The sequence below is a fragment of the Phoca vitulina genome, unplaced genomic scaffold, assembly GCF_004348235.1.
Source record: "Phoca vitulina isolate PV1807 unplaced genomic scaffold, GSC_HSeal_1.0 scaffold14, whole genome shotgun sequence".
In the NCBI taxonomy this organism is placed as follows: domain Eukaryota; kingdom Metazoa; phylum Chordata; class Mammalia; order Carnivora; family Phocidae; genus Phoca; species Phoca vitulina.
The window spans coordinates 43,869,091-43,890,654 of record NW_022589717.1 but is presented as its reverse complement, the minus strand read 5'-3'; the positions used below and the strand labels follow the sequence as shown (position 1 = coordinate 43,890,654).

The 21,564-nt window shown below is 34.1% G+C and overlaps 1 protein-coding gene across 8 annotated transcripts in view; it reads left to right on the top strand.

Annotated features, from left to right (window-relative positions):
* The window catches only part of NEK1 (NIMA related kinase 1), a 226,358-nt gene that overhangs the window by 24,505 nt on the left and 180,289 nt on the right, over window positions 1-21,564 (top strand). For all 8 annotated transcript variants that reach the window (XM_032413176.1, XM_032413181.1, XM_032413179.1 and 5 more), the window contains 6 exons: window positions 6,013-6,096; window positions 9,600-9,667; window positions 9,781-9,867; window positions 12,695-12,749; window positions 15,889-16,089; window positions 20,317-20,377. In XM_032413176.1, the coding sequence (XP_032269067.1) occupies window positions 6,013-6,096; window positions 9,600-9,667; window positions 9,781-9,867; window positions 12,695-12,749; window positions 15,889-16,089; window positions 20,317-20,377 (556 nt within the window). The remainder of the gene's footprint in view (window positions 1-6,012; window positions 6,097-9,599; window positions 9,668-9,780; window positions 9,868-12,694; window positions 12,750-15,888; window positions 16,090-20,316; window positions 20,378-21,564) is intronic.

Below are 21,564 nucleotides of genomic sequence, written 5' to 3'. Positions count from 1 at the left end.
TCATTGGCATATGTCTAGAACCTTCCCATTAAGCATGCATTTTCTGAAATATTTATATTAATAGTAATTTCCTATATAAACTTAATCCAGGAAAGGCTGAGCTTCTTTGTTGCTTTGGCAAGTCTTACCATGCAGCTCTTACAACAATGAGCTAATTAATACATTATTAATACTAATTAGTTACATTAATTAATACATTAATAGTATCTTTTAATACATTAATAGTATCTTTTCTAATAATACTGCATATACTTGAAAAATAATATTTGGTTACGTGTTTAATCAAAGTGACAGAATATTTTAAAATAAATATAGATGGGAGAGGATTCTGGGAAGGTGGTAGAATAGGAAGCAGGAGGAATCTGTCTCCCCACCAACACAATTACAATGGCAGAATCTATCCGATGAAACTATTTTGTATCTCTGGAATCTATTGTAGGCATATAATTTCTAGGTGAAAGCTTGGATAATAAATTGTGGTTATTTTCAGTCAATTTCAGCTCTTAGCTAGGTAGCAGTGGCTGCTACCCATTCCCCACCTCCCAGCACCCAGGCAGTCAGCCCTGCCTACTTTCCAGAAGCAGTTTGAATGCACCTTGTGGGAACCAGGGTGGCCAAAAAGGTCCATGTCCTCCAAATGTCAGGGATCTGTGCTCTGAATGTTAATTGTAATTTTTGATCTTAGAGGTGCAGACATGGAAGGTGGGCAGCCTTTGTTGTACCTCTCCCCATTGTTGCAAGCCCTACCCCTTCTTGCTGAGGTGACTTCCAGGGGATTTAAAGGGCCTCTGCCCTCTTTTTTTCCCCTTCTTCATTTCTCTTCTTTCCCTTTGCGGAGACAGACATTAAAAACTAAGGTATTTGAAAGCAGCCACATATACAAGGGGAATTAGAAAGTCACCGTGTATGTCCAGAGAAAGATGAAGGCTCAGAAAAGACCTGAGAAGATTTTAAGTCTTCACCTCAGGCTGAACTTTGGTACAAAGACACCATGCAACAATTAGCAAAAACAAAAAGACAAGAAGCCCTGGGGATCAAGAAGAATCTGATTTCTAGCATCACCACATTATTAGATTCAAATGGCTACTTTTCAACAAAAATCAAAAGACATATGAAGAAACAGGAAAGTATGGCCCATTCAAAGGGAAAAAATCAACAGAAACTGTCTGAAAAAAGACCTGATGGTGGATCTACTAGACAAAGACTTTAAAACAGCTTTCAGCTGCTCAGAGAACTAAAGTAATACGTGGAGAAAGTCAAGAAAACAATGTATGAACACATTGAAAATATCAATAAAGATAAAAAACTTAAAAAGAAACCCAAAAAATTCTGGAGCTGAAAAATACAATAACTGAAATGAAAAATTTATTAGAGTGATTTAGAAACAGATTTGAATAGGAAGGAGAAGGAGTCAGTGAACTTGAATCTTGGACAATGGAAATTATTGGGTCTGAGGAACAGAGCATAAGGGACCTGTGGGACATCATCAGGCTGACCAACTTATGCATTGTGGGAGTCCCAGAAGGACCAGAGAGAAAGGGGCAGAGCAAATATTTGAAGAATTAATAGCTGAAAACTCCCCGAATTTGGTGAAAGACATGAATATAAACATCCGAGAAGTTCTGCAAACTCCAAGTAGGATGAACTGAACGAGATCTGCACCAGACAGATAAGATTCAAACTGTTGAAGGTCAAAGACAGAGAATCTTGAAAGCAGCATAATAAAGTGAGTCATCACATGTGAGAGGAGCCTCCCCAAAATTTTCAGGAGATTTCTTACTAGAATGTTTGGAGGCCAGAAAGCATTGGGCTGATATTTTCAAGTGCTAAAAGAAAAAACTGAATCAAGAATCCTGTATTTGGCAAAATCGCCCTTCAAAAATGAGGGACATTCCCAGATAAACAAAAGCTGAGGTTATTTGTGACTACTAGACCTGCACTGAAAAAAATGCTAAAAGGGAGTCTTGCAGTTCGAAGTGAAAGAACAATAGACAGTGACTTGAAGCCATATGTAGAAATGGTAAGGTAAATATATGGGTAATTACAAATTCTAACTGCCATTTTTGTTTTCTACAAGATTTAAAAGACAAACACATTTTAAAAAATGCAATTGTTAGTCTAAAAGCTAGTATTACTGTAACTGGTTTGTAATTCCACATTTTGTTTTTTTACATAATTTAAGAAAGTAATGCACTTTTAAAAATTACCAGTTTATGTTTTTGGACACATGAACAAAGATATAATTGTATGTAGATGTTGTAATTCTCTTACGTTGACAACTGAAAGGAGCAGGACAGAGAGATGTTAAGGAGCAGAGATTTTGTATGTTACTGAAGTTAAGCTGGTACAAATCTAAATAAAAATATTGTGATCTTAGGATGTTAAATGTAATTCCCAATGGTGACTGCAAAGAAAATAGATATAGAATATGTATGAAGGGAATGAGAGATGAATTTAAATGTTTTAGTATAAAAACCTAAGCTCAAAAGAAAACAGTAATGTAGGAAATGAGGGACAAAATAGCTATGAGGCTTATGGAAAACCAATAACAGAATGACAGAAGGCACTCCGTATCAGTCAGCCTTAAGAAGGAAGGAAATTTGGAAATATACTACAACATGGATCAACCTGAGAACATTATGCTAAGTCAAATAAGTCAGGTACAAAAAGATGAATACCACATGATTCCACTTATATGAGGTACTTAGAATACTCAAAATTGTAGAGCCAGGAGGTAGAATAGTGATTTCCAGCAACTGGAGGAGAAGGGAATGGGGAGTTATTATTTAATGGGGATAGAGTTTCAGTTTTGCAAGATGAAGAGAGTTCTGGAGTTGCATGGGTGGTGATGGTTGCATCACAATATGAATGTACCTAATACCACTGAAGTATACACTCAAAAATGGTTAAGATGATGGATTTTGTATTATGTGTGTTTTACTACAATTAAAAAAATTGAAAACAAGATATGTAAAGGCAGTACAATTATAAGGATCCTTAGCTTTCTCATAGGTGAGGAACCTTTGTTCAAAAAAATAATCAAATGATAAAGTCAGCACAAATCAGAGAAAATTATTCTGGTGGGCATGGAATATCTGCTTTCTGGGCACATTATGTAGAAGGTAAATAGTAAGTTCTTATTACCTCTTATTCTAAAATCAGTTTGCTGTTCTAATAGAAAGCCAAGTTTTACTTTTCTGTTAATATATTTAGCAGTATAAGTTTTTCAGACTTTTTAAAATAACTTTTAAGAACTTAGCATACTTTAGTAAAATTTTAAATATCTCATTGCACAAAGAAACTTGAGTTTTGGATTAGAGAAAGTGGACTGTAGTATTGTTTTAGTGATCTAAAGCAATCTATAGTAGTAAAAATAATGTTGTATACATAAAACTGTAATTCAGATGAGTTTATGGTCATTATCATATAGTGTTTGATTGGCTCATATTTTGTAACATATGAATTTGAAAGCCTTTTGAGCAAAAAATGCCGTTATCCCAGCAGTATTTTACAAATATTAATATGAATTAATATGTACAAGGAAGTAAAAAGGGGAGATTAGAAGCAGGGTTATAATTTAAGGGCCTTTCCTCTTATCCAACCTCAACTCTAAGTAATCCAACCCTAATAAGAGTCTCGACTGGATAGACAGAGGTAATGGAAATGTAGCCTTTATACTTATATGTGTCCTTCTCAGCTTTATGTATACCTCCCATCAAAATTTAGCTGTGGAATCATCTCTTTGTCCAGTTTTATGTTATCACCTCTAGGCTGAGTTGGCTGTCCTTTTTTGTGCTTCTTCATTACTACTTCGGGTTTACTCATCTCCCTCAATAGTCTTTGATAGGGATCAGCAAACAGTGGCCAATGGGCCATTCTCATACCACTGTCAGTATTTGTAAGCAAAGTTTTATTAAAACCACAGTTACATTTATTTGTTTGCATATAGTAATCTATGGCTGCTTTTATTCTGCAGTGGCAAAGTTGAGTTGAAACAGAGACAACATGGCCTGCAAAGCCTAAAAGATTTACTTTCTGGCCCTTTATAGAATAAATTTGCTGATTCTTGGTCTGTGAGCTCTTTTATTACCTTTTTGCCGGTTCCTACACCTATCAGGCATATCATTGGTGCTGAATACATTTTTTGTCAAATTACAAAGGAATACAGGTATGAGAAATATGGTAATGAAATACCGTATCTGTAAAATGAGGCATGCATGGTTTCTAAGATGTGTTCTAGTTATACAGGTAGACTGCATAAAAATAAGGCTCAACTGAGCTTATTTTTCATCTTTTTGTACTTTTTCCTAACCGCTCCCTGGTTGAACTAATTGCCCTATTGTACGTATCGCTGTTATAAAACGTGTGCATTTTATTATACACACATTTATTTATAAATATATTTTAACCACCATGTGAACTCAAAGTCAGAGAACAGTATTTCAAATTTCTGCTTATAGTGCCTGATGTAAATATGGAAAGGAACTTAAAAATTGTGTAGCCCTCAGTAAATACGTTTTGCACTGGACTGAGAGGTTGGTTTGTTTTTAAAGAAAATTAAAAGTTATTTTTTGTTTCTTTTTATAATGTAATATTCTTTTTAAAAAATACTGCAAAGAGTAAAAAGTAGTTTGTTACTTTTCATTTTATCTAATGAAAATCCTCTTCTCTGAGGTATAAACACTTAACTGGTAGCTATCCTTCTGTGCTTCCTTTATTTCTTCTTTCATTCCTACACACACTATACACTCATATACAATTATATAGAGCTTAGGTATGTAATATACACAAGCATTTCTTTTAAAAAATGCTAGGAGTATGCTGTGCATACCATTCTATAACTTTATTTTTTTCACTTAACAGTATACGTGGAAGTACTTAATTATTTTCAGTGTCTGCATGGTATTTCTAGTACAGTGATGTCACAATATATTTAACTAGGCCTCTTGATGTGTTTATATTTTTTTGCTCTGATGAACATTGCTGGGATGAATATCCTTTAACACATCCTTTTTTGTATTAGTAATTCATATCTGTAAGACAAATTTGAAATTCCATTTGCTCTTTCAAGTGGTGTATGATTTTAAATTTTCACATACTTTGCCAAATGACTGTAATTAACTTTCTCACAAACAAGGTATGCAAAGACTTATTTCCTCACATTTTGGCTGATCTTGTGTATTTTATTTTTCTCAAGTACAAATTATTGTTTTAGTTATTGTTTTAATTATTTTAATTATTTTCTTAAATAATTAATTACACTTGATTATATATTTTGCCATGCAAATGTTTTAAATTTTATATATTCAACATTGTCAGTCTTTTTTCTTGTGACTTAGGGGTTTTGTGTCATGTTTTGAAAGTCCTTCAATCAAAGATTATAGGAAATTAACCTGTGTTTTCTTTGATCGTTTTATAGTCTAATTTTTTCCTGTTTCAAAATGCCATTTAAAGGGGGAAAAATACCATTTAATTGGAATTCTTTTGATATTAGGAATGGGGTAGAAATGAAGTTCTTTTACTTTCAAGTAGCCAGTTTCAGAGAGTGTGTTGATATCTGGTGAGTGTGGAAAGAGATGAAAGTCAGTGATGACTTCCAAATTTTGAGCTTGATTTTTTTCCTCTTGTGATGTTTATTTATGTAGAAAAAAAGATGTATTTAAAAATAGTGACTCACCATCACAGTATCATAAAATATAAAGTATTTCTATTTTTCACTCTTCTATAAATTTTTTATATTCTGATTTATAAGAGATGGAAATTTCTATATTCTGATTTTTAAGAGATGCTTCAGTAGCAGTCTCTTACATTTTAAAGTTAGTGCATCCCCTGCACATAATGTGTCAGTTGGCTTGATTATCTCCTTAATGTTAAAGACATTAATTATAGTGAAATTTAAGGACTTAGTTCCCCTCATCCCCAAATATTCCTTGAATGCTTTTATTGGTTAAGGAAAGACTACTGTGAAATGTAAATTTTAAAAGAAATGACAAATCTGATTTTCCCCCCTAGATTTTGGATTGGTTTGTACAGATATGTTTGGCCTTGAAACATGTACATGATCGAAAAATTCTTCATCGAGACATAAAGTCCCAGGTATGTTTATTCTGTCACTAATAACTTCTAAGGGATATGAACATTGAGCCAGCATTGTTTGTGGCTAAAATTTTTGAACCCAAACCAGTCTGCATCAGATTATCGGTTCTCTCTTCCCCCTTCATTATAATCCTAGAAATCCTCTTTATATGCATCATGTGTTAGAGCTCCTGCCTTTTTCCTATATCCTCCTCTTTCTGGGTTTACTCTCATAATGATGGGAAAAACCCAAAAAATAGATATGTGGAAAGTCTATTGGGGGGGGTATTGTATGTCTGAAGATGACGTATTCCCCTAACTTCTAGGTTGGAAATTTGTTTTCCTACAGAATTTTGAAGATATCATTCATTTGTCTTTTGGCTTCTAGTGTTGTTATTTAGGAATTTAAAGCCAGTGATTTCTTGATTTTCTCTTTTCTTTCTTTTCTCTTTTCATTCATTCATTCATTCATTCATTCATTTTATTTATTTGAGAGAGAGCAAGCAGGAGCAGGGGGGAGTGGCAGAGGGAGAGGGAGAAGCAGGCTCCCCACTGAGCAGGGAGCCTGACTTGGGGCTTGACCCCAGGACCCTGAGATCATGACCTGAGCCAAAGGTAGGTGCTTAACTGACTGAGCCACCCAGGTTCCCCTGTTGGAGCTTCTTAATCTAACTCTTCCAAGTACCTTATTTGTTCTTTCACATTTTATATCTTTGTCACTCAGTTGCATTCTAGGTGAATTTTTCAGCCTACTTTCCAGAACTAAATCCTTTTTAAATTTTGTGTAAACTGATGCTTATCTATTTACTTTTTTTTTAATAATGACTTTTCTTCTAAGATTTTTATTTTTTTTTATTTTTTTTTTGTGCATCTTTTTTTATTGTTATGTTAATCCCCATACATTACATCATTAGTTTTAGATGCAGTGTTCCATGATTCATTGTTTGTGCATAACACCCAGTGCTCCATGCAGAACGTGCCCTCCTCAATACCCATCACCAGGCTAACCCATCCTCCCACCCCCCTCCCCTCTAGAACCCTCAGTTTGTTTTTCAGAGTCCATCATCTCTCATAGTTCGTCTACCCCTCTGATTCCCCCCCTTCATTCTTCCCCTCCTGCTATCTTCTTCTTCTTCTTTTTTTTTTCCTTAATATATATTGCATTATTTGTTTCAGAGGTACAGATCTGAGATTCAACAGTCTTGCACAATTCTCTAAGATTTTTTAAATGGTTTTTCATATACATCTGTTCTTACTCTTAAAATAAAGATTTTATTTATTTATTTGAGAGAGAGAGAGAGAGTGGGAGGGAGAGGGAGAGAGAATCTGAAGCGGACTCCATGCTGTGTGCAGAGCCTGACTTGCAGGGTTCTGTCTCATGACTGAGAGATAATGACCTGAGCCAAAACCAAGAGTCAGACACTTAACTGACTGAGCCACCCTGGTGCCCCACTTTGATTGGTTTTTGTTTCATAATGTCGTGTTCTTTTTAAATGGACTTCCTTTATTTATCTCTTTGCAATTTTCTTTCTTTGTAATTTTTTTTTTTTTTAAAGATTTTATTTATTTGAGAGAGAGAATGAGAGAGAGAGAGCACATGAGACAGGGGAGAGTCAGAGGGAGAAGCAGACTCCCTGCTGAGCAGGGAGCCCGATGCGGGACTCGATCCTGGGACTCCAGGATCATGACCTGAGCTGAAGGCAGTCGCCCAACCAACTGAGCCACCCAGGCGCCCCTTTCTTTGTAATTTTTTTTAAGATTTTATTTTCAAGTAATCTTTACACCCAATGTGGGGCTCGTACTTAGAACCCTGAGATCGAGAGTCACATGTTATACTGACTGAGCTAGCCAGGTGCCTCTCTGCAATTTTCTAAACATATTTACTTTAAAGTTGTTGTTGGATTGTTTCATAAAATTAATTCTGTCTGGAGTGAATTCTTGTTCTGATTATTTTATTAGCTTTTCTTTTTTTGCATTGGGTTTCCTCATTTGTATTGGACTTTTTTTTTTTTTTTTTTGGCTGCTCTTTGTGAGAGATGTTTTGTCCCCACAGCTCACTCATCTTTGCATAGAGGTTTCTTTCATGGATGCCCCACTGGGGCTCCCTCAGTCCCCAGACTGGGTAGCACAGAGGGGATTTATTTCCTGGTGTCAAGGCTGTGTATCTGTCTTACCTTCTTACTCCTGCAGCTTCTTGTATAGCCTGATAGCCTCAGGATGAGTAGTAAGAAGAGGAGAAACTGTGATGGGAACTTTATGCCCCATCCTTCTGGTCCCCCAATCCTCTGCCACCTAATTCCATTTCACCCCATTTTACTCCATCCCACTCATCCCCATTTTGTGTCATCTTTGGCTGTGAACATGTGTCTGATTCAAGTCTCCTGAACGATACCGAGTTTAATTCATGTTCCACAAACTCCTGCCTTTACTGTTTGATAGAGCAGTGGAGTTAGGTATTTATGCATGCAAATTAACTGGCTAAATTATTGGAAAATTTTAAGGTTAATTTGTTACATTTAGGTTAATTAGAATTTTTAGGCAGGCTTTTTTTTTTGTAATGGAGGGGAAGGTCTGAGTTTATTTTTTTAAAGCTATGCTGAGATATATTTCAAATACAGTAACGTTCACCCACTGAAAATGTACAGTTCAGTGATTTTTAGTATATTCACAGCGTTGTGAAACATCACCACTCTCTAATTGTAGAACATTCTTTTTTATCACTCCAGCAAGAAACCCTGTACCATTAGCAATCACTCTCCATTCCCTCTCTACCTAGACTCTAGAAACCACTAATCTAGTTTCTTTCTCAATGGATTTGCCTATTCTGGACATTTTATGTAAATGGAATCATATAATATGTGCCTTTGTGTATTTTGAATGGGGTGTCTTTTGTTGCTAATGAATTGTAAGAGTTCTTTTTTCTGGATACAAATTCCTTGTCAGATACATAATTTGCAAGTATTTTCTCCAGTTCACTTTTAAAAAAAAAAATTTATTTATTCACTTCTTAATTTTTATTTTAATTCAATTAATTAACATATAATGTGTTATTGGTTTCAGAGGTAGAGGTCAGTGATTCATCAGTCTTATATAATACCCAGTGCTCATTACATCACATGCCCTCCTTAATGTCCATCACCCAGTTACCCCATGTCTGATCACTTTTGCTGGTCTTCTTTGAACAAAAGTGTTTATTTTTGGTGAAGTCCACTTTATCAACATTTTCCTTTTTGGCTTGTGCTTTTGGTGTCACATTTAAGAAACCAATGCCCAGCCCAAAGACATGAAGATATATTCGTACTATTCCTCCAGGAGTTTTGTAGTTTTAGTTCTTATATTTAAGAATCTATTTTGAATTAATTTTTGTGTATGGTATGAGATAGGGATCTATACTCATTCTTTTGTATGTGAATATCCAGTTATTCTAGCATTTTTTTTAACTAGATTCATCTTTATGAAGAGTTGTCAGCTCACAACTGGATGTAACAGTATTTCTGATTTTTTTTTTTACATCTCTTTCACAGAATATATTTTTAACCAAAGATGGGACAATACAACTTGGAGATTTTGGAATTGCTCGAGTACTTAATAGGTAACATCAGTTTTAAACTTTGTTTTGATCTAATGTCCATGGTGAATATATGTGATAATTTTTAATATCCTTTAGTATCTTAAGCTTTTCTAATAATTCTCTTTTTGTTCTAGTACTGTGGAGCTGGCTCGAACTTGCATAGGGACCCCCTACTACTTATCACCTGAAATCTGTGAAAACAAACCTTACAACAATAAAAGGTATTTAAAATGATATTCATTTTAAATCTTTATTTCCTTTAAATCTTTGTTATGTTTCCTTTAAATTTTTGTTATGTTCTATTTACTAACCTTCAGAATATGATTCCAAAATCATTAATACATGTGTAAATATACACACACACACTTTTTTTTTTTACTGTACAACGAGGGGGATTGCAAAGAAGCTATTTCACTATCTCGTTAAAGGAAGTATAGAAAGTGTCACTTTATTTTTTATTTGTTTGTTTATTTAAGTAATTTCTGTACCCCATGTGGGACTTGAACTCATGACCCCAAGATCAAGAGTTGCATGATCTTCTGACTGAGCCAGCGTTCCGAAAGTGTCACTTTATTATAAGTTATAATTGGAAATAGAGTACTTTTTTGGTCTTTGTAATAGTCACTTTCTATTGCATTGTAATAGTTAATAGTTGTTGAACACTTACTAAATGCCAGGCACTGTTTTGAATGCTTTCTGTCTATTCACTCCTTTAATCTTCACAATAACCTTGTGAATTGTAGGTATTCATTATTCTTCCTTTTCCTTGTGAGGAAGCCAAATACAGAGAGAGAGGTAAAGCAACTTGGAAGTCCCAGGCATTTGGCTCCCAAGCCCAGATCCCTAATCATTGAATTGTACTGTGGCTAACGGATTGTGTAATATATTCTGCCACTGAATTCCATTTACCCTTTATTTTCTCTCTTTCTAATTGAAGTATCCTAGCCAAGAAACATTGGTCTTAAATTTGAAAGCACACACAGAAGCTAAAAGGAAGAAAGTGATAGTTCCTTTATTTGAGAGTGGGAAGAAAACTGTATTTAAAACCTGAGCAGTTGAGGCAGAGAACATCATCCTAGCAATGTATTTTTAAAAAATATTTATTTATTTATTTGAGAGAGAGAATGAGAGAGAGCATGAGCAGGGGGAGAGGCAGAGGGAGATAGAGAGAATCCCAAGCAGACTCCCTGCCGAGCATAGAGTCCAACTCGGGACTCCATCCTAGGATGCAGAGATCATGACCTGAGCTGAAACCAAGAGTTGGATGCTCAACCTACTGAGCCACCAAGGTGCACCCCCCAGCAATGTATTTTTTAAATGATTTTAAATTACGATGATCAGTCTAGTTCATGGAATGTATTATTAGTGGATATTCTTAAGGATAGTAGCATTTTCTTTGAGCCAAAGTAATTTTCCATTTTAATGCTATTTCTGTGTCTTATGGATAAGTCAACTGTGAAAAAAATCAGTCTTTAAACTAGGAATGGATTTAATCATCCTTTGGAGAATTTTACATAAAATTAATTTTGTGGAGAAAATGGTTTAAAAATGTCATGGATGAGCATTGTCTATATACTTCAAAAATTTATATTTGTCTAAATATGTTTTAAAGTATTTTATTAATATAGGATCATTAGTTTAATTTTTTTATACATGGGTCATGTATTAACATATACAAATATTAAATAACTAATAAACTAAATACTAAATCAATAATAAATTTAATTACATTTACTTTTTTTTACAAGTTGAATCTTGAAATTAAGTAGATTTTCGGGGTTACAGTTTTATATTTGTAGCTTTTCATGAGTTTGGTTCAAGATAACCTTGGGATTTCAGTGTTAGATTTTATTCTTTTCTAATAAGCTCAACTTTGAGGAGCAGTGGTTTTTGTTGACTACTAAGAACCAGTGTAGCTCTGAACTATGAGTCTTTTATTTTTTCTTTTTAAAAATGGAAATAGTATATTTTAATTATAAAAATATGTTTAAGATAAAAGGAAGGAAGAAACTGTAAAGAAGATAGTATGTCCTTAAAGTAAGATTAAATAATTAATGTATTTACCTTACATAATATTTTAGTAGACTGTTATAAGTTTATTTCAGATTTAATTTTAGTAAATTAATATTTTCTTGTTCATCATTAAAACAGTATTTTGCTTTTAAAATACTTTTTAAAATCATGGTATTTTTGTAAGTAATTGAATAAAATAGGTAAATAGAATATTCATGGAATTTACTGGTTTTGTTCTTTTAAATATTACATTCCTTTAATAAAACTTTAAAATAATTGCTTGGGCAATGTCCACAATAGCCAAACTATGGAAAGAGCCCAGATGTTCATCGACAGATGAATGGATAAAGAAGATGTGGCATATATACACAGTGGAATACTACTCAGCCATCCAAAAATGAAATCTTGGCATTTGCAACGATGTAGATGGAACTAGAGGGTATTATGCTAAGCGAAATAAGTCAATCAGAGAAAGTTATATGATCTCGCTGATATGTGGAATTTAAGAAACAAAATAGAGGATCATAGGGGAAGAGAGAAAAAAATAAACCAAGATGAAACCAGAGAGGGAGACAAACCATAAGAGACTCTTAATTATAGGAAACAAACTGAGGGATGCTGGAGGGGAGAAAGGTGGAGGGATGGGATAACTGGGTAATGGATGTTAAGGAGGGTATGTGGTGTAATGAGCACTGGGTATTATATACAACTGATGAATCACTGAACTCTACCTCTGAAACCAATAATAGAGTATATGTTAATTATTTGAATTTAAATTTAAAAACTGATTACAAAATAAAGTGAGGGAATTAATACAAAAATAAAATAATTGCTTGGGCAACTGCTGTTTTTCTAATCTGGGATAGCTGCTTTTATCATTTGGTTATGGCTGAAATTTTGAGTTTTAAAGGATAAGTTTTATGGAACACATATTTTTGGAAATCATTTTCATGGTGCTTTTGTTTCCTTTAAATGAAAAAAAATTTAAGTAAATTCTGATACTTAGAGAAGATTTCTCATTTTTCCCTTTTCTAGTGACATTTGGGCTCTGGGGTGTGTCCTGTATGAGATGTGTACACTTAAACATGCAGTAAGTAGAAGTTTTTGAAATATTTAAAAAATTGTGTCCTAAAGTACCTGTAATATATATATTTTTAAATCATATGCCATCTTTCAGGTCACCCTCTTGCGCTAGAAATTCTCTGTCAGTTTTTAAATTTCTCATCTTTTCTCAAGTATAAATTTAAATAGATTTGCCCTTAACATATATGTGTATATTACATATGTATGTTATATATTTGTTATTGTAATACATATGTCATACCTTTTTCCAGGAAATTCTTTTTTTTTAAGATTTATTTATTTTGGAGAGGGAGAGAGAGAATCTCCAGCAGATTCCCCTGCTGATTGTGGTGCTGGACGGGGGGTTCAATCCCACAACCCTGAGATCATGACCTGAGCTGAAATCAAGAATCGGATGCTTAACCAACTGAGCCATCCAGGCGCTCCCCCACAGGAAATTATTTCTAATGATAAAAATAAACTTGCTATCTTTTTAATGTTACATTCGTATGTGAATTTGGTATTTTAGCTTAATGATTTTTGTTTCATCTTAGCAATTTCTCTCAAAACACCCAAAGTATTTGGAATTGAATTGTATTTGAGTTTGGAATTGAAATTAAAGAACATTTCGACATATTCTTTAAGGGATTTTATCAATTCAAATGCTCTTTAATTAAAACTTATTTTGGGGGCACCTCGATGTCTCAGTTGGTTAAGCATCTAACTCTTGAATTCGGCTCAGGTCATGATCTCAGGGTGGTGATCAGGGTGAGATCAAGCCTGGTGTTGGGCTCCATGCTCAGCAGGAGCATGCTGCTCTCCTTCTGCTCCTTCCCCTGCTTGTGCATACACACGCTCGCTCTCTGTCTCTCTGTCTCTCTCAAATAAATCTTTAAAAATATATTTATTTTAATTTTTGAGACTTTGTTGAGATGGCACATAAACCCCAAAGGGGAAGTTTTTGTCTTAAATAGGTTGAATTTTAATCACTTTCCATTTCAAAATTTTGCTTTTTAAAAATGCTCCCCTGGGGGTGCTTGGGTGGCTCAGTCAATTAAGCATCCAACTCTTGATTTCAGCTCAGGTCATGATCTCAAGGTGGTGAGATAGAGCCCTGTGTTGGTCTCCTTGCTGGGTGTGGAGCCCGGTTGAGATTCTCTCTCTCCCTCTCCCTCTTCACCTCCCCCCTCTACCCCCTTGCCTGCCCACCCTGTGCGGGCATGCTCTCTCTTTCTTTCTAACAACAACAACAACAAAAAATGCTTCCCCCATTAAACAAGAATGTATTTTCATTACAGAAAACTTAAGAAAATAGATAAAAATATAAAGAAGTGAATGAATATCAAAAACAATTCTTACAACTGGTAATGAGTACTTGTAATATTTTGTTTCCTTCTAGGCTTTCTTATAGATTATAAAATGAGGTTTTTTTTTTTCTTTCTACAGTTTAATTATTTTGTCTAAGCAGCTTTATAGCCTGTTTTTATTGCTTGATATTATTTGGGGGATATTTTTTCATTGCTGTGTTTTTTCATGGTTGCATACTCTTTTAAGACTCTATTACCTTATGAAAGCATGGACTGCGAAAGTGATGTGGAATGGTAGTTATCAGATCTGTATTTGAAGGAATTGGTCAATTTTTCGACACAGTCATTTTAGGTATAAATCAGTGTATTTTCTTTCATTTTTTCATCTATGTTCTGTCACCATTGCTTCTGTATTTTGGAATTATTTACTTTTAAGTAGACACATGAAATTAAATAATTCACTAAGCTTTATGAAAAGCTTGTCATTTGAGAGATAGTGAAAATTCATTGTAGTGAAGGAATAATCTATCATTATGCATTTAGAATTCCTTCTTAGGTACATAGATATTTTTAGACTACTGAATTATACTCAAATTTTAATATGCTGAATATCATATTTTATTTTTTTAAGGTTTTATTTATTTGACAGAGAGAGACACAGCGAGAGAGGGAACACAAGCAGGGGGAATGGGAGAGGAGAAGCAGGCCTCCCGCAGAGCAGGGAGCCCAATGCGGGGCCTGATCCCAGGACCCTGGGATCATGACCTGAGCCGAAGGCAGATGCTTAATGACTGAGCCACCCAGGCACCCCATGAATATCATATTTTAAATGTCTAGGAGAATTCAAGATTTAGCAGAACTTTTTTATACTTGGTGTAATCACCAATACCTAATTTATAGCATGTTTTGTTAATGTGTGTGTTAAGAGCACGTTAACAGTGTACAACTGTTCTATTTTAGCAGAGATGTCAAAAGCTTAATTTTGTTTACTTTCAAAATGAAATCTTTAGATTTTAAACTGCCCCACCGCTGTTGGTTTTTCTCTTTTTTAACTTCAGTTAGAGTTTATATTGTGTTTACTCCTTAAATATATACTATTCCCATTGATATGGCTTATATTCCCCTTTGGAATACTTGCCACGTTGCTCACTACATGGCTTTTGGAAGCATCACACACTTAAAAATAATAATAAGCAGTGTGTAAAAGGAAAGTAATTCGTATTTTCGTTTATTTTTTTCTTAAGATTTATTTATTTGAGAGAGAGAGGGCACGTGTGCATGAGTTGGGTGAGGGGCAGAGGGAGAGAATCTCAAGCAGACTCCCGCTGAGTGCAGAGCCAGATGCAGAACTTGATCTCATGACACATGAGATGATGACCTGAGCTGAAATCAAGAGTCAGACCCTTAACTTACTGAGCTACTTAGGCATCCTAGTATTTTCATTTATTATGTTTTTTTCCCAGATACTTTTAGTTTTGTAGTTAATTTCTTGTTTCACTTACTGCAACAGGGCCATAGGTAAGCAGGTCTTAAGACTACAAGGTTTGTTTTTGTTTTTTATTACTGTTTTTATAAAATCTTTAATACCTTTATTCCATCTTTTAGTGTTTTGAATGAGCAAAAATTAATATTACAGTAAGTTATAATGTTTTATGAGGACTGATAGTCTCTTAAATACGTTTATAAATCAGTGAACTTTGTTCTAAAGAACATACACTAAAAAAGAGAACATATGCTGATTAAAATATTTGTAAGAGGATTATATTTCTGTTCTATAGGAAGAGAACTATTTCTCATTGTTTATTCCTATTTTCAATGTATGTATGTTTCATATATGTTAATTTGTTTTCTGGATTTTAGTTTGAAGCTGGCAATATGAAAAATCTGGTACTGAAGATAATATCTGGATCTTTTCCACCTGTATCTTTACATTATTCTTATGACCTCCGCAATTTACTCTCTCAGTTATTTAAAAGAAATCCTAGGGATAGACCATCAGTCAACTCCATATTGGAGAAAGGTTTTATAGCCAAACGCATTGAAAAGTTTCTCTCACCTCAGGTATGTGTTTTTTTTTTTTTTTTTTTTTTTTTACTTGAAAATAATAAGGTTATGATGCTTAACTAGGACATGACTTATGTTTTGAGGAGAGCACATCACAGTTCTGGGAGAATGAAGTGCCTTTTTCAGATGACACTGGAGTCACCTTTCTTTCCATTCTCATATTCTTCCTCTGTGGATTTGTTTTCTGGTTGTGAATCTGTATGAGGGAAAACATTCCTCCTGTGTTTCCTCTTAACACTTAATACTGAACTTCTCACCCTTCCAATCACCAAATGTGTGGTAGTTTTTCCCACACCAGGCACTTCTGCAACACAGCTGGGTGTCCAATTTAGTTCACTTCTGGCACTGTCTGGAGATATAGATCATCAGATCCTACAGCCAGATGAAGGGATATGTAGGGCAAGGTCTGAAAGGGTCCTGAAAGCAGGAGCTTCTGTTCCAGTGAAATTAGGATGTGTCACCCTGCTGGCATGTTTACCAACACAGAAGCTGTCCAAATCCTGTCCTTCAGTTTTTTACGGAGGCTTTATTATGTAGAAATGATTGATTAAATCATTGGCCATTAGTGTTAGATTAAGCCTCTAGTTCCTTTCCTCTCAGGGAGGGGAGTGAGACTGAAAGTTTCAACCCTCTAATCCTGTGGTACATTTCCCTGGCAATCAGCTTCCATCCTTAGGGACTTTCCAGATGTCACGTCATTAACATAAATTCAGGTGTGGTTGAAAGTGGCTTGTTAGGAATAACAAAAAAACACCTTTATTCTCTTAACCTTTTGGGTACTTTAAGGGTTTTAGGAGCTGTATGCCAGGAACTAGACACCAGATATGTATTTCTTAATATAAATCACAGTATCACAAAATCATTCTTTTGTTTTGGGTTTCTGTTTTGTTTTCCAATTTTTTTATTGTGGTAAAATGTACACAACATAAAATGCATCCTCTTATCCATTTTTGAGTGTCCAGTTCAGTGGTATTAAAGAGATTTTCAGTGCTGTGCAGTTAATACCACCATTCATCTTCACAACTCTTCATCTTGTAAAACAAACTCAATACCATTAACCAGTAACTCCCCATTCCCTCTGTCATAACTCTTGGCAACCACCTCTCTACTTTCTGTCTCCTTAGGTTTCTAACTGTAAAATTATTATTTAAAAAAATTTTAAATCCAGTATAGTTAACATAGACAGGGTTATATTAGTTGCATGTGTACAGTATAGTGATTCAATGATTCTGCACAATAGTGCTCATCAAGATAAGTGTACTCTTAATCCCCTTCACCTATTTTATCCATCCCCCTACCTACCTCCCCTTTGGTAACCATCTCTAATTATAAAATTATTAAGCATTTCTGTGCCTCACTGAGCTGTAAACAATGGGATTATAAATATATCTACATCATGAGGTGGTTTTTTTTAAAAAAGTGATAATGTACATCAAGTGCCTAATGTCTAGCATGTAATAAGTGCTCAATATATTCAATATAAATATTATCAATGTGTCATTTTATTATACTAATATAAACATATTAGTATCTTAAGTTATATGATTATATTCTATTTGGATAATTATTGAAAACTTGTTTTGTGGGCATTTGTATGTATAACAGATTGTTGACTTATGATTTTTCCTCGTACTCACATGAAGATGCATAATAAATATTTGTTGAGTTGAACTGAATTTTACTTTGACAGGATTTATTAAAAATTTGTATCAAATCAGTTTGTACAAGTTATTGATATAAATATCATCTGAAACTGGAATTATTTTATATTACATGTTCTGTGTGGCCTTTGTTAATTTAAATGATAACTGTTAAATTCTTTTGTAAATCATGTATCTAGCAAAATCATAGTTTTATTACTTTTTTATGCTCATGGGATAAGAGGGAAGTGTCATATATTCTCTGGGTTAATAGAACATCTGTGTGAGCAAATAATTTTCAGAAAACAGAGGTGTGGATTTAACTATTACTACCAGGAGAACACATTAGTCAGCAAAAAGCCAATTAAAATGTGTAGATTGAAGGTTACTTATATAGGATATAGCAAGAATCTCTGAAACTTAGGTATCTTATAAGACTCCTTTGTTATAAGTAACAATTTCAAGGACAGATTTATGATGCAGTATACTATTGTTTTTTGGCAACTACTGGCGAAGAAAGAGTAACTTCATTGAATCTTGGTGAGGTTCCCTCCTCCCAAAACCAGTGGTTAAGACGTACAGTCTCAAGGCTGAAGCACTGGAATTCAACTAGCCAGCAGTGAAGGAAAATGTGCAAGCCTGATACATCAAAATTTATAATATGGAAAGAAAAAAGGACAGATTATTTATGATTAGTAACAAGTGCAATATTTGATAGTTTAATATATTAATAGCTCCTTGTTGCTATTTAGACATCACTTAGATTTCATTTTTTTGTGAAAATCTCTTCTTTGGTTCCTAAGTTTTATTTTCTGCTATATATCACTTATTTGGTATTCTAGTGAGAAAGTTTGCAATACATTTTTTAAGGCTTTAACTTTGAAACAATTTGTGAGCTTTACTATATAATATATGAACTGCTATAATGTTCTGTAGGGTTTTTAAAAAATCTCTTCTTCTCTAAGTACTGTCACCCAAGGTTTAATAGGGCTTAATTCTCAATCTTGCACACACTGGAAGAAGCTTGACAAATCATGGATAAGCTCTAATTCCTTAGCAGTATAGGTGTTGTCCAATAGTACTTTCAATAGTGCATCAATAGTGATGAAGTGTTTTATATCCGCATTGTCCAACATTGTAGCCACTAGCCACATGTGGTTATTGAATACTTAAATTGTGCCTAGTGTGACCAAGGGGCTGAATTTAAAATTATATTTATTTAAAATTTTAATCCAAATAGCTACTTATGGCTGGCAACTATATTGAACAACATAGCATAGAGATTTCAGAATCTTCTTGGATTCTTCGTGCTCCATCTCTTAGTTCATATTTGCACTCACACAAAAAAGAAGGACTCACCTTCAAGCAGTGAAAGAAACTATCCAGTTTGGGGCAAGTTGGAGTTTATAAAGCACTTATTTTCTTCCATGCAAAAGAAAGGGAAAAAATGCAAGTGTTCAGAAGAGAAAATACATTTACACAGTTGCTCTGAATTGCCTGTGAACCAGACCTTCACTTAATTTATCTTTTGGTGCAGTGGTCTTTAAGCTTTAGCATACTTTAAAAAATCACTTGGAGAACATTGCTGGGTCCCATCACTACAATTCCTATTTTAGTGTTTCTGAGGTGGGAGCCTGAGAATTTCCACATTCAATATGTCCCTGGTGATGCTGATTCTGCCAGTATGAGATAACTTGAAAACTGCTATTGGAGGGTCCTTAATGGGACAGATGACCATCTCAGTCATGGTTTTTTGCCTGTTGGAGCTTCTGTTCCACTGCTACTGTGTGAATATTCTCTTCAGCAGGCCTCATTTCTCTTGAAAAAAGAGAAAATTCACTTGTTTTCCCTTTCCCCACCCAATAAGAAAAAAAGCAGGCTTAAATTGAGTTAAATCTTTGTTGGTGTCATAGTTTTGCACTTAAAGAGGGGAAAAAGAAAATTTAGTGAGTAGGGAGAAAAAATGACTTGCAGGAAATACTAATGATTTTTGGTTCTCAAAATATGTTCATGAATGCTAGAGAATTAAGTACAGGAGTATTTTAGTAATAGTAAGAAGAGATACTTGTTGAATTATCTAAGAATATTCAAATATTTATCCAGTAGTATGTTTATAATTACATATTGTTAAAAGTGAAAACTCATTGGAGATGCTGAGAAGATTCAGAGTAAAGTTGAAATAACTAAGAGGTTAATCTGAGAAAGTGGTAATTAAGTGATTATTAGTTCTGAGGTAAATGAGGGATTTGGCTGTATATAAAATATAGAGGCTATTCCAGATAGGGGGTAATTGTGTTAAATTGCTGAGACATAGAACAGGAAAGCAGTTTATGGGGGCCTTTGTGGTTCATTAGGTTAATTTGAGAAGAAAGGTTGTCTGGAAAAGTCATAAAATAAATTTGTAAGAGTGGAAGGGAATTAGTATGAGAGGAATTTGGGATTACTTAGGTTGAATAAGTACAGTTTATCTGATAGCATATATGTGACTGAAAAGAGAAAAATGTAATCTGAATAATGGGTAGGGTTTTTATTTTGGAAGTTTCACATCTTTTCTAACTTTTTCTTTGTCCTCCTTCAATCTAAGCTTATTGCAGAAGAATTTTGTCTGAAAACATTTTCCAAGTTTGGAGCGCAGCCTGTACCAGGTAAATGAAATTTAATGAGTCTTCACCTGTTTGCAATAATCAATATACTAGTACTGATTAGTAATATTTTCTAATTATACTAGAGATATATGTAGATATAATAAGTTGGGGTAAATTTAGATAAAATTAATCCAGAGGAAATTCGTCTTTAAATTATTTTTGATATATGACAGTATACAACACTTTGTGATGAATTAATAACAAAATTTCCATTTCTTGTCTGCCTTATTTGAATTAAATCTATCTTGAAGTCTTCCATCTTTATCAGTTGCTTAGCTGATATTCTGAGCAGATTGTTGTAGCATGTTCTAAAATGTCTTAGTTAAGTATATATCTTTATATATTTTTCTTTGACAAATACTTCATATTCTAAAATTTTTAAAAAGTGAATCAATATGACATCAGGTACCTTACCAAGGATAATTTTGTTTTAAGTGTGGCCAGCAGCAGTAGAATATTTGTAGGATTGTGGGTATGGTTATATATTATGTGTATGTATATACATATATTTGTGTGAGAAGGAAATTGTATTTTTTCTTCATAAATGATTTCAGAATGGATTTCTAAAATCAGTGGAAGTTATGTAAGATTTGAAGAGTATATTGTTTTTCAAACAGTGCATTCCATGTTCTCCATTTTGAGTTTGAGTAAATTAATAAAAAGAAATACCATATTATAACAGTGAGTCCATGTAAGCTGGAAGTGTGTACAGCAGTGTGTTCTTAGGAAGGCCAGCTATATTTAGCTCTTCCTGAAGATCCTTAGACTCATTGTCTCAGTGTTCAGAGACTGTCATTCCCTGGGAAATCAATTCACTAAACGAAATTCACAAGAGACAAACACACAGCAGAATCAGCATGTCTCTCCTGGCGGTCAAGCCTAATGAGAAGTCAAATCTTAATCAAAAGCCTCATTGTCACAAAGACCAGAAATACTCCATCTCAGCACATTCTTTCCATGTAGATAAGCCTACAAGGAATTAGAAAGTTATTTTGTTGTAACAGGGGTTGGATGAATGAAATGTTTAATAGCATGAGGCTAAAATAGGTATTGTATTGCTCATGGGCCTATAGGTACTTTGTGGGCTCCAACTCCCCATATTAATTAAGCTTTATACCACTGGCAGCCTTGTCACTGAGCCTGAGAAATACACCCAAATCAGATAAGTAATTCTCCCTTTTTTCTGG